The 18,283-nt window shown below is 35.1% G+C and overlaps 1 protein-coding gene across 1 annotated transcript in view; it reads left to right on the top strand.

Moving 5' to 3' along the window:
- CATSPERB (cation channel sperm associated auxiliary subunit beta) overlaps positions 1-18,283 on the top strand; it is a 185,040-nt gene that overhangs the window by 15,905 nt on the left and 150,852 nt on the right. The window contains exons 5-9 of the mRNA XM_069105680.1: positions 7,348-7,443; positions 11,386-11,535; positions 14,517-14,612; positions 15,296-15,411; positions 16,513-16,545. Coding sequence (XP_068961781.1) covers positions 7,348-7,443; positions 11,386-11,535; positions 14,517-14,612; positions 15,296-15,411; positions 16,513-16,545 — 491 coding nt within the window. The remainder of the gene's footprint in view (positions 1-7,347; positions 7,444-11,385; positions 11,536-14,516; positions 14,613-15,295; positions 15,412-16,512; positions 16,546-18,283) is intronic.

Raw genomic sequence — 18,283 nt, 5'->3', positions numbered from 1 at the left:
TGTGGTAGCTGCAAACCCTGAGGACGCTTGGGGTGCTTGCTGCTACACCTACTAGAAAGTTAGATGGCTTATGGGGAAGGATATAAGAGAGAACAGATTGGGGGAAGGAGTATTCAGTAGGCTCCCTATTTTGGGTTGGGGGTAGAGGAAAGATGGAGAAAATGTGTAACTCAAAATATTGTGGAGATGAATGTTGAAAACTAAAAATAAACAAATTGTGTGTGTGTGTGTGTATTGAGATAATCCTGTTTTCTGTTGGTTTTGTTACTAATGTGGTCAATTATGAGTTTTCCTAACATTGAATAAGTCCTGTATTCCTGATATATCCCACACAGTCATAGTGTATGATACAGGTTATATATCCATGTGATCTCCTTGCTATTATTTAAATTTTTCATCAGTATTTATTAGGAAAATTGGTGTATAGTTTTCTTTCTCTGTTTTGGTTCTTCCTGATCGAAGTATTAGCACCACATTTATGCATTAAAAATAATTTGGCAGGACTCTATACAGTATTAGAATTAATTGTTCTTTAAAAATTCGGTAGAATTCACTTATGACTGTCTGTCTTTTTAGATTTTTTTCTTAGGAAATTTATTGATGGCTTTCTCAATTTCTTTTTCTAAAATAGGGTTATTTAAGTATTCTAGTTCTTCTGGTATTCTTGGCAATTTAAATATAAAATTCTTCCGTAATAACAAAAGGTCAAGATTATCAAGGGAATTAATGGAAAAAAAATTGAAGAAAAGTGACCTAGCTGTGACATATCTCAAAATATATTCATCAAAACAATCTGGTACTGGCTAAGAAAGAGAGTCAGAGGAATAGAGAAAAGGACCAGTGGAATAGATTAGGTACATAATATACAATAGTAAATGGCCATAGTAATTTAGTGTTTGTTAAACCCAAATATCCCAGATTTTGAAACAAGAACTCACTATTTGGCAAAATCTACCAGAAAAATAAGACAATAATATGGTAGAAATTTGGTATAGACCAACATTTCATCTTGTATACCAAGATAAGATCAAAATGGGTATTTGATTTAGATATAAAGGATTATACCATAAACTAATTAGAACAAGTCATCATTTCCCTGTCAGATATATGGAAAAAGGAAGAAGTTATAATTAAACTTGAAAGAAGGAGCATTACAATATGTAAAATGCATGATTTTGATTATATTAAATTTAAAAGTTTTTGCACAAGCAAAAACAATCCAGCCAAGATCAGAAGGAAAGCAGAAAACAGAGGAAATTTTTTTCCAATAATTTATCAGGTAGACCTCATTCATCAAAAATATGGAGAACTGGGGGGTAGAGGCAAGATGGCATGGTAGAAACAGGACTTCTGCAGGGCTCCACCTTCCACCTCTTCCAATTCATGTAAAAAATGACTCTAGACAAACTTTGGAACTACAGCACCCACAAAATGACACAGAGAAGCTAACTTCCCACTGAAGACAGCACAACAGGATGGCAGGAAGGGGTCAGTGCAACACTCTGGGAGCTGAGCCCAGCCCCACTCGATGCCAGAGGTTTTAGCCTCAGAGTGGCTACAACTAGCCATGGGCTGGAGGGACTTCAGATCACCAGCAGCTGTTGTAGTTTCCAGAATTATAAACCTATAGATGCCAAACACAAAGTAAGACATCAGTGCAGACTTGCCAGAAGAGGGAGTTTGGGAGTGAGGTCCAGTCTTTGCCCCCAGGGTAAGAAGCAGCTGAGGCTCTTTGGGCATGCAGCCACCACCACATGACTGCTTCAGAGCTCCTGGTCTGCAGATTGTAGGGGGACTAAGTGAGCAGGCTGAGGGGGTAATCACTCTTGCTTTAACATGCTTGGATCAGGATTGCTGTCTAGGGTGGAGGTCCTGGGGTGTGTGAACAGTCTACCAGAGTGTGTGGAGGCTTCAAAGAGCACCCAACTAATAGCTCTGGCAGCTGTGAAAACCCAGCATTTGGGATAAAGCTCCTCTTTCTGGTAGCAGAGTTCTACTGTGGCAAAAGGCTGAAAAGTCAAGTAACTGAGTGGCAATATAAGCAAGCAAAGGAAGCAAAGCAAACAGAGCAATCCTACGTTAGACTCCTATTTTGGGGACAAAAAGGATCAAAGCATGGAACAAGAGGAAGACAGTGAAGTGAGAACTCCTGAACCAAAAGCTTCCAAGAAAAATATGAGCTGCTTATAGGCCATAGAGGAGCTTCAAAAGGATTTTGAAAACCAAATAAGAGAAGTGGAGGAAAAATTGGGAAGAGAAATGAGAATGATGCAAGGAAATTATAAAATGAGAGTCAACAACCTGACTGAACAAAATAACACCTTAAAAATAGACTAACTCATTTGGCAAAAGAGGCTCAAAAAGCCAATGAGGAGAAGAATGCCTTTAAAAGAAGAATTTGCCAGATGGAAAAAGAATATCAAAAGCTCACTGAAGAGAATCATTCCTTCAGAATTATATTGGAGCAAATGGAACCTAGTGACTTTGAGAAATCAAGATACTATTAAACAGATCCAAACAAATGAAAAAGTAGAAGGCAATGTGAAATATCTCATTGGAAAAACCAGTGACCTGGAAAAAAGATTCAGGAGAGAGAAATTAAAAATTATTGGACTACCTCAAAGCCATGTTCAAAAAAAGAACCTAGAAATCATCCCTTAACAAATTCTCAAGAAAAATTGTCCTGATGTTTTAGAACCAGAGGGCAAAATAGAGGTTGAAAGAATCCACCAATCACCTCCTAAAAAGATCCCAAAAAGAAAACTCCTAGGAATATTTTAGCCAGGTTCTGGAGTTCACAGATCAAGGAGAAAATACTACAAGCAACCAAGAAGAAACAATTTGAATACTGTGGAAACACAATCAGAATAACATAGAATCTTGAAGCTTCTACATTGAGAGATTGATTGGCTTGGAATATGATATTCTGGAAGTCAAAGGAGCTTGGATTAAAACCAAGAATCACCTACCCAGCAAAACTGAGTGTCATATTTCAGGGGAAAATATGGTCATTCAGTGGAATAGAGGACTTTCAAGCATTCTTGATGAAATAAAAACAGAGTTGAATAGAAAATTTGACATTTAGATACAAGAAGAAAGATATGCATGAGAAGGTAAACAGGGAAAAGAAATCATAAGGAACTTATCAAAGTTGAACTACTTATATTCCTACATGGAAAAAATGATAATTATAACTTAAGAAACTTTTCTCAGTATGAGAATAGTTGAAGGGAGTAGAAATGTATATATATATATATATATATATATATACATATATATATGTATGTATACATACGTATATATGTCTATAGGAGGGTATATGGGCATATGAATACATATGTGAGTGTGTGTATATATGTGTACAGGTATATGTAGACAGAGGACACAGGACCAATTTAATAGGAAGGGATGATACTTAAAAGGTGAAATTAAGAGGTGAGAGAGGAATATGATGAGAAGAGATGGGGAGAGACAGAAAGGGGTAAATTATCTCATATAGAAGAGGCAAGGAAAAACTGTTACAATGGAGTGGAAGAACAGGAAGACAAAAGGGAATGAGTCAACCTTATTCTTATTGAATTTGGCTTAGGGAGGGAATGACATACACACTAAATAGTGTCTGATCCTACAGGAGAGTAGAGGGGAAATGGACGAGAGGGGGGATAATGGAAGGGAGGGCTGGGGGGGGGAGGGAAGTTGGAAGCACCCACTTTTGAAAAAGGATAGGGTCAAAGTGGAGAATAGAACATTTTGGGGGTGGGATAGGATGGAGGGAAATATAGCCAGTCTTTTACAATATATCCACTATATAAATGTTTTGCATAGCTATGCATGTACAACTTATATTGAAATTCTTATCTTCCCAGTGAAGGTGGGTGATGAGGGAGGAAGGGAAAGAATCTGTAATTTAAAGTTTTAAAATAAAATGTTTAAAATATATTATTATTATTTTACATGTACCTGGGAAATAAGATTTACAGGCTCTGAGGCATTGAGAGCCACCATGCCCTCCTGGAAAGTGGGAGGGGGTATGGAGGAAGGTATGGGAGAGAGCAGATTGGGGGAGAGGATATTAAGTGTGATCACTGTTTTGGGGTGGTGGGTAGGGAAAAATGGGGATAAAATTTGTAACTAAAATCTTGTGGAAATGAGAGATGTAATCTAAAAAAGGTTTTTTAATTAAAAAAAAGAAAAAGAAAATACCTAGCCACTTGAAGGAAGTGCTCATCTCTTGACACAGCTAGAATCTATTCCAGGATACTAAACAGACTTTCAGACATAATTACAGCCCACTGTAGATAAGCTCTGAGAAATCATAGAGGAAGGTAGACCTGATAGAAGATTGGAAACAAGCAAACAGTTTCATTTTCCACAAAAGAGAATTATAAAAAATCACTTCCCATGAACTTGACAAAAATCCCCAGAAAAGTTCTAAGATGCGAAGATGAAGGGGAGTGACTTTTGAATTCCTGAGAATGCAGAATTTTAGAAAAGAAAGAGCTGATTACTAGGTTCACAAAAAGGCCTTGTCAAAATAAACCCATTTACTTTTTTTGATAAAAAAAATATGGAGAACTGAGTCAAATTTAATAAGAATACAAGTCATTCCCAAACTGATAAATGATCAAAATATATGAACAGGGATTGTTCAGATGAAAAAAAATCAAAGATACATATCATATATATATATATATATATATATATATATATAGTCATATGAAAAAATTCTCCAAATCATTATTGATTAAAGAAATGAAAATTTAAAAAATCAAAACAACTCTGAGATGCCACTTCACACCTATCAGATTGCCTAATATTACAGAAAAGGGAAATGACAAATGTTGGAAAATACATGGGAAAATTGGGACACTAGTGCCCACTGGTGGAGTTGTCAATTGATCCAACCATTTTGGGGAATAATTTTAAACTGTGCCCAAATGGTTGTGAAAGAGTGCAAACCCTTTGATCTAGCAACACCATTTCTAGGTCTTTATCCCAATGAGATGAAAAATGAATGGAAAAGAACCTATTTGTGTAAAAAATATTTATAGCACTTCTTTTTCTGGTTGCAAAGAATTTGAAATTGAGGTTGTTGGCCATCAATTGGGCCATGGTTCAATAGGTTGTTCGTGGAATACTGTTGTGGTATATGAAACGATGAGCAGGATGATTCCAGAAAAACCTGGAAAGATTTACACAAACTGATAAAAAGTGAAGTTACAAGAAGAGGAGAATATTATAGTATACAGTAAAAGGAATATTTTATGATGATCAGCTACAAATGACTTAGCTGTTCTCAGTAACATAATGATCCAAGACAATTCCAAAGGACTTATGATGAAAAATGCTATTCACCTCCAGAGAAAGAACTAGTGGAGTCTGAATGCACATCAAAGCATACTATTTTTTCACTATCTTTATTCTTATTTTAGCTGTCTTCTTTCTAAACAAGACTAATATGGAAATTTGTTTTTAATTTCATATACATACATACATATACATATATATGTATATATATATATCCTATAAGAAATTTTTACTTTCTCAGAGATGGATTGGGGAAGAAGGGAGAAACAGAATTTGGAACTGAAAGTTAAAAAAATTATGTTAATTTTTACATGTTATTAGGAAAAAGTATATATTATTTAAAATCTTTTTTAAAAAGCTTTTCACTTTACCCTCGCCCCCCCATTATCATCTATCACCAACAACCATTCTTAATACTTTGTAACCATCAAGGACCTCTGGAGAATGGAATATTCTTGTAAGATAACTATTTTGAAGCTCTCAAGGCACATATTTACACTGGCATTGAGTAGGTATTGGTTTACAATTTCTTTTTATTTTTCAGCTTTGATTTCAAGATGCTAGTAAATGTCTTAACATTCAGCTATAGTCTTCTCCTTCATATATTTTTGATAACTCTGGCTTGCCTGGAGGAAGCAATATTTTTATTATTATTAATGACTATTAGTAGTAGATAATTTTAGTCAAGTGTAGATTGGACTAGAATGTACTCTGAGGCCTCATCCAGTTCAGAATCTGTGATTGTGTAATATGTTCTAGGCATTGAGGTAGAAACCAAAAATTGAGTAGTTTATTCACTCAAGGACCTTTTTATGCAGGGATATAAGTTAGAAACAGGAATTCAACCCAGTTCTTCCTGGCTTTTCAGATTATCTATTTATCCACTACACAATGCTTGATGAGTGGTTTAAAGAGCCAGAAAATACAGAAAGGAAAGGTATAAAGGCCAACTTAGATGTTAGATAAAATTATCTGGATAAATTTCAGGATTTAGAATGACTAGATTTTAGTAATTTAGAATTAGAATACTAATAAGGAACAGGAAGGGTCTGTGTCATAGCAATGAAGGCCTCACACCAGATGAAGATAAAGATTCTGAAAGATAGAAATGGGAAAGGATTTTATTCCAGGCATGAAGGAAAATTCAGTCAAATATATACAAGTAAAAGAAAGGATCTAGAAAAACTGTATAATGCAAAATGACAGCATTATGAAGCATGGATAGAGGCAGAATATGGTATGTATTGGAAGATAAAATCACCATATTGGCCACACATGTCAGAATTAGGACCAACAGATGAAAATTATATGAATTTAGGCTCAATTTGAGGAAATAAATTCACATTAAAGTTGTGCAAAAGTGTTATGGGCAGTCCTGTTCAGGAGTGATTTTCTGATTTCTGGAGGTATGTCAGTTACCACTGGAATATACCTTATTCAGAAGGTTGTAGAAGAGATTGATGCTTCAGATAGCAGTTATACAAGGTTGGACTTCCAAAAGATTCTGTAATTTATGAAAATAAGCATTGCTCACAAACATTTTTGAATGATTTTATCAAGCATTCATATATTCTTCTTTGAAGACTGATAATGTGGACATTTATAGAACCCCAGAAGGGAAATAATGACCAAACTGCACATATCTGAGTTCTGGAATCAACATCACATCATATTTACTCCTATCCTCCTGTCATTCTTCTAGGAAAATCTGTGGGAAGAGATAGTGTGGTCTAATGAAGGGAGTAATGGATTTGGAATGAGAGAACCTTGGTTCAAATCCTGGCTTTACCACTTATCTGTGAGACCTTGTAAAAAGTCAACTTAAGTTCTCTATGTCTCAATTTCATCATCCTCAAGAAGATGGAGTTGAGCTATATCTTATACAAAGCTTCTTCTAGGTTGAAAATAATCTAAATTCCTTTAAGAATGAGATTGAAATCTGAATTGGGTCATTTAGTAAGTTTCCATACTACATAGAGTCTCATTTGTTGCCAATGCTTGTATGAATTAATTGATTCTTTACTCTTTGTTTGCATGCAGATATTGCACCAATAGAGCAGTGGTTTGTAAGTATTTCACTACAAGATGGATTGAGTGCTTATACTACTGAAGGAACACTTTTGGATCTTATCCGAGGTAAAAATGAGACAAAAGTAACCGTGTCAAATTCCATTGGTGAGAGAAACAATGAGATGCAGTGCCATTTATTTTCCTCTGAGTAGTAGTAGAAACAAAATAATAAAAGCTAACAGTTTACAAAGTACTTTAAGGTTTGCCAAGTACTTTGTATGTTAACTCATTTGATTCTCACAATAAACCCTTCATGAGTTAAGTCCTTTTGTAGAACCCTCTTGACAAATTAAGAAAAAAAGGCAGGCAAAGGTTAAATGTAGTGTCTGAGGCTAAGATTTCAACTCAGATCTTCCTGTACTGAAGCATAGTATTCTATCCACTATACCATCTCTGAGTATGAAAAAGCAGTTCCATTTAAATAAAGACTAGACCAGAAGTGGGGAACCTGTAGCCTCAAGGTGACATGTGGTCTTCTAGGTACTTAGGTGAGGTCATTTGATTAAATCCAAGTTTTACAAGAAAAATCCATTTATTAAGGGTATTTGTTCTGTGAAGTTTGGATTTAGTCAAAGGACTGTACTTGAGGACCTAGAGAGCCACACGTGGCATCAATGCTGCAGGTTCCCTACTCCTGGACTAGACTCAAGGATGCATAGAATGTTGAAGAGGGAAGGGAATTGAAAGATAAGCTAGTTCAAGTCTCCCTTTCCCCTTCCCACATTATTTTTTTACAAAGTGAAAGTGACTTACTGGAAGTCATATAGCTATCTCATTAATTTTCTGTATTTACATAAATTGAATTATCACTGAATGACAAGTTCCAGACAGTGAAGAAAGTTCTGCCTAGGATCCCCATTTTAGGATGCTAATTCTGCTCTTCTCCAAGGGAAAATCAGCTGACTTCTCAGTAGTTTGGGGCATTCAGAACAGGCACTTTGAAGACTTGCCTTTATATAAAAGCAATCATACTAAACATGTCTGAACAATTCTGACAAGATAGCAGTGAATGACTTCTGTTGAGTCACAACTGTGGCATGAATTGGTTTTTATCCTGATAGGACAGATAATTAAATTTGTTTCTCCTTGTTTCCAACACTACATGACCTTATTACCTTTTGTCAACACTTGTGAGGTTAAATCAAATCAACAAACACTCATTAAACACTTCTCTTGTGTCAGGCACTGTCTGAATATGATTGTAGCATGTCATAGCCTGCTCACACCCAGCTTGCATTCCTTAATTTCCATTTGACTGATTCTTAACTTCTTTGAAGACTGAACTGTTTGTTGACTCAAAGTTATATCACTGGAAGAATATGCTGGTAAAAATATAGACTTTTATTCCACTAATAGAAATAATAAAATCAGGAATGGGGAGAACAGCTTACAATGAAAAGCATAGATTTGAATACATTGAATTTGAAGTATCAATGGAATATATAGATAGATATGCCCCTGTAGGCATTTAACATATTGCCCCTTAAAAGCTTTTAAACAGAAACAATATGATTATCTCGATAGATCAGAAAAAGCATTTGACAAAACACAATACCCATTCCTATTTTAAAAAAAGAGAGCATAGAAATAATTGGAATCTTCCTTAAAATGATAGGTAGTATCTATCTAAAATTATCAGTAAGCATTATATGTAATGTGGATAAACTAGAAGCATTTCCAATAAGATCAGGGGTGAAACAAGGATGTACATTATCACACTGTTACTCAATATTATTTCAGAAATGTTGGCTTTAGCAATAAGAGGAGAAAAAAATTGAAGGAATTAAAATAGGCAAAGAAGAAACAAAGTTATCACTCTTTGCAGATGATATGATGATATACTTGGAGAATCCTTGAGAATCAAGTCAAAAATTACTTGAAAGAATAAATTTAGCAAAGTTTCAGGATATAAAATAAACCCATACAAATCATCGACATTTCTATATATTGCTAACAAAGCCCAATAGCAAGAGATGGAAAGAAAAATTACATTTGAAGTTACTATAGACATTATAAAATATTTGGGATACTATCTGCCAAAACAAACCCAGGAACTATATGAATACAATTATAAAACACTTCCTACAGAAATAAAGTCAGATATAAATAATTGGAAAAACATCAACCGCTCCTGGGTAGGCCAATTTAATATAATAAAAATGATAATTCTACATAAATTAATTTACCTATTCAGTGCCATACCAATCAGGATACCAAAAATTATTTTATAGGGTGAGAAAAATATTAATAAAATTATGCTGGAAGAGCGAAAGTCTCAGCATATCAAGGAGATTAATGAAAAGAATGATAGGGAAGATGGCCTAGCCTTATCAGATATTAATTTGTATTGTAAAGTAGAAATCATCAAATTACTTGGTACTTGTGAAGAAATAGAAGGGTGGATCAGCTAAAAAGGTTAGGTACACAAGACACAATAGTCAATGAGAATAGTAATCTACTATTTAAAAAATCCAAATACCCCATCATCTAGGATAAGAACTCACTATTCAACAAAAGCTGCTGGGAAAACTGGAAAATAGGATGCCATTAATGGGGAATAAATCAATATATTACACTTTATACCAAAATAAAGTCACAATGGGTACATGGTTTAGATATAAAGGCTGATAGTATAAGCAAACTGGGAAAACAAATAAGAGTTTACCCGCTAAATTTATCAAGAAGGGAAGAATTTATGACCAAACGAGATAGGGAGCATTATGAAATGCAAAGTGGATGATTTTGATTACATTAAATTGAAAAGTTTTTGCACAAAAAAAAGCCAATGAAACCAAGATCAGGAGGGAAGCAGAAAATTGGGAAAGCATTTTTATAACCAGTGTCTCTGATAAAGGCCTCATTTATAAAATATAAAGAGAACTGAGTCAAATTTGTAAGAATACAAGTCATCCCCCAATTGATAAATGGTTGAAGGATATGAACAGGCAGTTTTGAGAGTAAGAAATTAACACTATCTATAATCATATGAAAAATGGGGTCTTAATCTCTATTGATTAGAGAAATGCAAATCAGAAGTTCTCTTAGGTACATCACACCTATTTGGCAGACATGACAAGTCAGGAAAATGATAAATATTAGAAAAGATGTGGGGAAATTGGAACACTAATGCGTTGTTGGTGGAGATGTGAACTGATCCAACCTATCTGGAGAGCAATTTGGAACTCTTTCCAAAGAGTAATTGAACCATATATACCTTTTGACCCAGCAATATCACTTCTAGGGCTGTATCCCAAAGAGATCATAAAAATGGGGAAAGGATTCACACATGCAAAAATATTTATAGCAGCTCTTTTTTGTGGTGACCAAGAACTGGAAATTTAGGGGATGTCCATCAATTGGGGAATGGCTGAACAAGTTGTGGTATACAAATGTAAAGGAATACAGTTGTTCCATAAGAAATGATGAGCAGGTGTAGTTCAGAAAAACCTAATAAGACTTATATGAACTGATGCTGAGTGAAATGAGGATAGATGACCAGGAAAACATTGTACACAGTAACAGCCACATAGGGTAATGAATGACTTTCATAGACATATCTCCTGAGCAACGCAAGAATCTAAGACAACTCCAAAGGACTCATTATGGAAAAAACTGTCCACATTCAGAGAAAGAACTTTGGAGTTTGAATGCAGATGGAAGCAGACTATTTGTTCTCTTTTTCTTCTGTTGTTTTGTTTTGTTCTTTCTCATAGTTCCTCCCACTAGTTCTAATTCTTCTTTACATCATGAATAATGTGAAAAAATGTTGAATATTAATGTATATGGAGAGTCTATATCAGATTGTCTTGGGGAGGGAGGAGGAGAAGGAGAGGGAGAAAATTTAAAACTCAAAATCTTATAGAAGTTAAATTTGAAACTAAAAATAAATAAATTATAATAAAAAATTAAAAAATGCATAACAAAAAATCTTTAAAAGCAGACAGTGAAATATTTCCTTTATACAAAATCAAGAATAAATTTCAGCATCAAATTTTGATTATTCCACAGAACCTATTCTTCAGTGGGAACTTGGAGAAAGAATAAGTCACAGTCAGTTTATCAAGATGATCCCACATGTGATAAATATTAGGATAGCAAAATGCCCCTGTGCTAATGATGTGGTAATACTTGGTATCATATGTGATAAAACTCTTGAAGGTAAGTGTATGCTTTTAAATTAGAATATTCTTAAATGGTAGTAGTACTCAGTGATTGTCAGTGTTAGTGTTAGTGACATGGATGAAAAAGGAAAGGAGATTAAGCAGGGGGAAAATCAGATTATATCATCTTATGCTGTTGACAAGGAACATCAGAACATACAACCAGAAGAAAACAAAGTCAAAGCTACTACATCCAAAGCATCCAAGAAACCTATGATTAGGTCTTAAGCCATACAAAAGCTCAAAAAGTATTTTGAAAATCAAGTAAGAGAAGTAGAGGAAAAATTGGGGAGAGAAATGTGAATTATGATAGTAAATAATAAAAAAAATTGGTCAGTAGCTTGCTAAAGGAGACTGAAAAAAATGCTGAAGAAAATAATACCATAAAAATAGACTAACTCAAATGGCAAACTAGATCCAAAAGAGCAATAGGGAAAAGAATGCCTTAAAAAACAGAATTGATCAAATGGAAAAGGAGGTCCAAAAGCTCACTGAAGAAAATAATTCCTTAAAAATTAGAATGGAGCAAAGGGAAGCTAATGACTTAATGAGAAATCAAGAAATTATAAAATAAAACCAAAAGAACAAAAAAAGAAAGAAGACAATGTGAAATATCTCATGGGAAAAACCATTGACCGGGAAAATATATCCAGGAGAGAGAATTAAAGAAATTATTGGACTACCTTAATGCCATGATAAAAAAAAAGAGCCTAGACATCATCATTCAAGAAATTATCAAGGAAAACCTACCTGATATTCTAGAACTAGAGGGTAAAATAGATATTGAAAGAATCCACGATCACCGCCTGAAAGAGATTACAAAAGGAAAACCCCAAGGAATATTGTAGCTAAATTCCAGAGTTTCCAAGTCAAGGAGAAAATATTGTAAGCTGCCAGAAAGAAAGAATTCAAGTATCATTCTCTGTCTTTCTGTCTCTGTTTCTGTCTCTGTCTCTCTGTCTCTGTCTCTCTGTCTCTCTGTCTCTCTCTCTCTCTGTCTCTCTCTGTGTCTCTCTCTCCTTTCTCTGTATATATAATATTATATATATTATGTATAATATAATATATTATTATATGATTTGCACAAATACATGATTATATATTTGTGACTGTTCAGTTAATCATATCTGTGTGTGTGTGTTCACACACACACAGCACAGGTTGAGTTGAATATGAAGGGATGATATCTTAAAAATAAAACTAAAAGGTGAGAGAGGAATGTACTGGGAGAAGGAGAAGGGGAGAGGTAAAATGTGATAAATTATGTCACATAAAAGAGGCAAGAAAAAGCTTTTACAGTGCAGGGGAAGAGGGGGAGGTGAGAAGGAATGAGTAAACCTCTTATCAGATTTGGCTTAAGGAGGGAATAATTTACACCCTCAATTAAGTATGAAAATCTATCTTACCCTGTAGGAAAGTATGTGGTTGAGAGGATAAGAGTAGGCAGATGATAGAAGAGAGGGCAAATGGGAGGAGGTAGAAATCAGAAGCAAACACTTTTGGGGAGGGACAGGATTGAAGGAGAGAATAGAATAAATGGGGGGTGGGATGGGATGGAGGTAAATATAGCCTTTCACAACATGAATGTTTCACAGCATTGCTTCACATGTATAACCTATATTGAATTGCTTCCTTCTTGATGAGGGTGGGTGGGGAGGTAGGAAGGTAAAGAATGTGGAAATGTTAAAAATTGTTTTTACATGCAACTGGAAAATAAGATATACAGGCAATGGGGTATAGAAACCTATCTTTCCCTGTAGGAAAATAGAAAGGGAAGGAGGGGATAAGAGGAGGGGTGGGTGGATGGGGTGATAGAAGAGAAAGCAGATTGATGTAATGGGTAATCAGAATGCATCCCATGTTGGGGTGGGTGATGGGAGAGATAGGGAGAAAATTTGGAACTCAGAATCTTGTGGAAGTGAATGTTAAAAATTAAAATTAATTAATTAATGTAAAAAAAACAAAGGAAATTTAGAAGTAGTCAGACATATAAGGGGAGAACTAGAAGAGCAGTGTCATAACTACTTTGAGTGAAAATAATATCCTGGAGAAGAGTGAGATCAATTGTGTTAAGTACTACAGAGAGGTTAAGAATATTCATGATTAAGAAAACATTATGTTTTTTGTAATTAAGAGATCACTAGCAAGTGTAGAGATGGAAGTTTCCCCTGAGTGATGAGATCAGAATTCAGTTTGCAAATGGTTTAAAAGATTGAGAAGAAAGTAAGTGAAGGCTCCCAATGTAAATGGCTTTCTGAAGTGGTTTAGAAAGTTGTCTATCTTTTCCAGTTCTTTTGTGTGAGATCTCTGAGAAGCCACTGGAAAAAAGAAAAGGAAAAAAAAACAAGTGGAGAAGACAGGATGGGTTGCAAGCTGTACCAATAAACTACATTTACCTCAATGAGATCAAAGATCCACTGAAATATTAAATATGACTTACACCTAACACAGGGCTTTGCACATGGTAGTCAGTTTGAAGACCAGAGTTTAAGTACCGGCTCAGCTCCTTGCAAGCTTTGTGACTGTGTTCAGTTAATTTCTGTAATCATCAATCTCCCCATCTGCAAAGGGGTATGATGACATTTGCCCTATCTCATTGTCTTGAGTGTTGTTGTGAGGGTATCACTTTGTAAACTGTAAAGCACCGCAGAAATTTGAACAAAGATTACATTGTCCCAGATTCAGTCTATACCAGATGGCAATCAGATATTTGTCCATAAAATGAGCTGGTAAGGAAAGTTGAAAGAAGAATTTTTCTTTGCTTTTTTCCCAAAGTTGGAGGAGTGTAATAAAAATGGAATGACCCACTTGTAGCTCAAAGAAGTTCTGGCTAGTGACCTATCATTATAAATTTGTCTAAAATCAATTCAGAGCTCATTAATCTTGTTTATTCTTTATTCCTTATGAATGTTTAAATGTTTGCCTCACTTAAATCTTTGTCTTTTTTCTTTTTCTGTTATCTTTTTTTCTCTTATCTAGGTGTTTATTTAGGCTTGACCATGTCTGGATTCTGGGATGACAATGGCACTTCATGGTACAATTTGACAGAAAATGTTTGCTCTGTATTATCAGAAGGTGATTTTTTTTCTGGCCAATTCTTTAGGAAGCATTTCCTCCATGTCCATCTTTTGAGACAAACTTGGACGAGACCTTTCCTCTCTCTGGCTTCAATTTCCCCACATGTAAAATGAGGGGATTATATTAGATGTTCTGTAAGGTGTCTTACTTTTAAATCCTATGATCCTAAATTATAAAGGGTATGGAATGTCATGCATTTATTGTCATATTGCATCTCTGACCAGTTTGTTGACCTCACATTTCTTGAAGAAAATAAGTAAAGGACCAGACACATTGTGATTCTTGTATGCTTTATAGTAAATAAGAGGTAGAATTAGAATTTGATCCCCAGGATTACACTGTGCTAAAATCTTTAGAGAACAGTTACCCCAAATTACCTTTTCTCATAGGCATAATGATAACAGGGTCCTCTTAGAGCCAAGAATTATTCAGGATATTATAGGATTCAGAATTTAAAGTTTTAAGGGACATGTATTCCAGTAAGTCCAACACCGTCATTGTAGAGATCAGTAAACTAAGACCTTGGGAGCTTAACTGATTTGTTCAAGTTCACATAGCTAATAAATTGCAGAGACAGGATTTAAAATTCAGGTCCTCTGACACCTAGTCCCAATTACTAAAAACATGTCCATTAATAAGTGAATTTATATTGACTTTTATTGGTCTTTTCCCTCCTTTAGATTGTCTAGATTTTTCTTTTGTCGATGTTGTTTTAACAAATCATCATTTAATACTTCTTACCTCATTGGGTCTTTTTACAAGTGAAGATCTTCGATATCCAAAGAAGCGGTTAAGGGTATGTGTTTCAACTTTATAGACATTGATATTAAAAATTCCCTCAGCATCAAGTCAACATATACTTGATATACTATTTGTGGTGTCTTATAGAACAGAACTGGTTCTGACCCATAGAGAAAAAAATTAAGAAGATATATAAAACATTTCCATTGTTTAGAATGGAATTGGGCTTTATTGTACTCTGAAAATAATACAAGAACATAAACTTAGAGCTACACGGGGCAATCAGAGAGAAAATGAAGGAGATCATTTCATAGAAGAATTAACTGAATAAACTTCAAATGTTTTACCTGAGGATGGGAAGACTTAGGGTAAATAGGATCTCCAGAATAAGTGTTTGAAAGACCGTTATGTGGAGTGGGAATTAAACCTGTTCTGCATGGTCCCAGAAGAAGAAGATCAGTGGGGCACAGGGATGGGGAGAGCATGAGGTCAGGGGAAAAGAAAGTTGACTTGATTTTGGCTCTTACTAAGAATTAGAATCTTTGCCAGTGCCTCCATGGGGAATATTGGGTTCCCTGTCACTGGAGGTTATCCTTTCAAGAACAGATGACTCCCATGGCTGCTGTAGAAAGGATTCTCAGTCATCTACTGGCTGAGTTAAATGACAACTGAAGTCCCTTCCAACTCTGAGATCCTGTGATTATTTTGTTGTTTTTATTTAGTTATGCCTCACACCTGTACATGAGCACTTTCTTGTTTTGGGAAAGTAAGTTCTATAAAAGGAATAGGAAACATTAACTTCAGGGGTGCAGAAAATAGGATAGAAATCAGGAAAATTAGATATATACATTGATTAAGAACAACAGAGAGTAGTGTAAAGGAAGAGGAATTAGGAGGAGGAAAAAGATGCCAAGAGATGCACTTGTCAGCTACCATTTTAATGGTTTTCTTAATAGATTCTCACAGGGATAGCCAGAATGAGAGAGATGAGCAAAATGGCTTAGGGGAGACACTCTAGAAGTTAACTTCAGTGCCTGAAAAACCTCACCTTGAGATAGATTGAGCCTATAATCTCCCTTTTAACAACATTAGTCCACTTCTTGTAATATTCTCTCATTTGAAAAGATAATCATTTTTCTTCTTTTTTTCCTTCCAGTTTTCAAGAGCAAACTTTTGTGGTTTTGAAAGGGTAAGAGCATAAATTAATAGGGCGGGGGATTGCAGACTAGTTGAAGAAGGGAAACATGGGTACTAGAGATAGATGTTCTTTAAAATATATGATTACATGAAGAGAGAAAATGCATTAGAATCATCTCCATTATAGTAAAATTCTACAGCTTAGGTCTTTCAAAAAGGTAACAGTCCAACTTCAGGAAGTAAGGAACAAATAATAAGTGCAGTAGATAGTCTGAAAGGGAAGACATCGGTAATTCTAGAGAACACTAGGAAAAGCTCTGCGGATGATGTGGTACATATGTGGGTATTACTCTACTTTTAGGATTTAGATTGGTAGTACGCATATTGGAGCACAACTATGTGGTACAGAGAACAGAATACAGGATCTGGAGTCAGGAAAATCTCATCTTCCTGAGTTCAAATCTAACCTCAGACACTTATTAGCTAAGTGACCCTTGGCAAGTCACTTAATTCAGTTTGCCTCAGTTTCCTCATCTGTAAAATAAGCTGGAGAAGGAAATGGCAAACCATTGCAGTATCTTTGCCAAGAAAATCTCAAATGGGGTCTCAAAAAGTCAGGCATGGCTTAAAAAAGACAATAACAGGTAAACTAGGAAGATCAAGTGTTAACAGCATTTCAACTACAGGAATTATATGAATAGAAAGCAAGAATAAACACTGTGAGTTTAGGAAACATTGAGAAAACATACAGTCAGGTTATAGTGCCTCTGAAGCACCAGAATATCTCTGGGTCAACAGTGATTTAGAGCACTTTTCATATGACTATAGGTAGCTTTTAATTTGTCTGAAAATTCTGTTCATATCCTTTGACCATTTGTCAATTGGGGAATGACTTATATTCTTATAAATTTGACTCAGTTCTCTCTCTCTCTCTCTCTCTCTCTCTCTCTCTTTCTCTCTCTCTCTCTCTCTCTCTCTCTCTCTCTCTCTCTCTCTCTCTGTCTCTGTCTGTCTGTCTCTCTCACCACACACAAAAAAACACACATATCATCAGAGAAACTTGCTTTACAATGTTTTCCCCAGTTTTCTGTTTTCCTTCTAATCTTGGATGCATTTCTCTGGATTGCACAAAACCTTTTAAATTTAATGAAATCAAAAGTATCCATTCTATCTCTTTTTATCATAAATTCATCCCTTATCCATAAATATTACAGGTAAATTATTCCATACTCTAATTTACAGATAGTACCATCCTTTATGTCTAAATCAGGTATCCATTTTGGCCTTAGCTTGGTATATGATAGATCTTGGTTTTTGTCTTGTTTTTTTCCAAACTGCTTTCCAGTTTTCACAACAGTTTTTGTAAATAGCATGTTCTTGTCCGAAAAGCTTGGAAATTTGTGTTTCTCAAACACTAGAATACTATGTCATTTAACTACTGTATATTATGTACCTTCAGATTTATTAATTGATCAGTCTATTTCTTGTTGTTTCAGTCAGGTCTCATTCTTCATGACCCATTTGGAATTTTCTTTTTTTTTTTTTTTAAACATGGCAGTGCAGGTTTAATATACACGTATGTAGAATATATATATATATATATATATATACACACACACACACACACACATACATATACACACACAGTTAGCATGGTCAGGGTAGGGAGGGGCATCTTGGGGTCCATAGGCTGGGGTCAGTACCCCCTAGTGGTTTGGCTAGGAAGTGGCCATAAACCCAAGGGGCCAGGAAATGGAGCCAAGTGGAGGAGTGATATCAGTGCTCCCCCT

Source organism: Petaurus breviceps, unplaced genomic scaffold (genome assembly GCF_028583685.1).
Source record: "Petaurus breviceps papuanus isolate PSGF00001 unplaced genomic scaffold, PetGlider_PUasm1.0 77, whole genome shotgun sequence".
Taxonomy (NCBI): Eukaryota; Metazoa; Chordata; class Mammalia; order Diprotodontia; family Petauridae; genus Petaurus; species Petaurus breviceps.
This window is presented reverse-complemented; position numbering and strand designations above follow the sequence as displayed.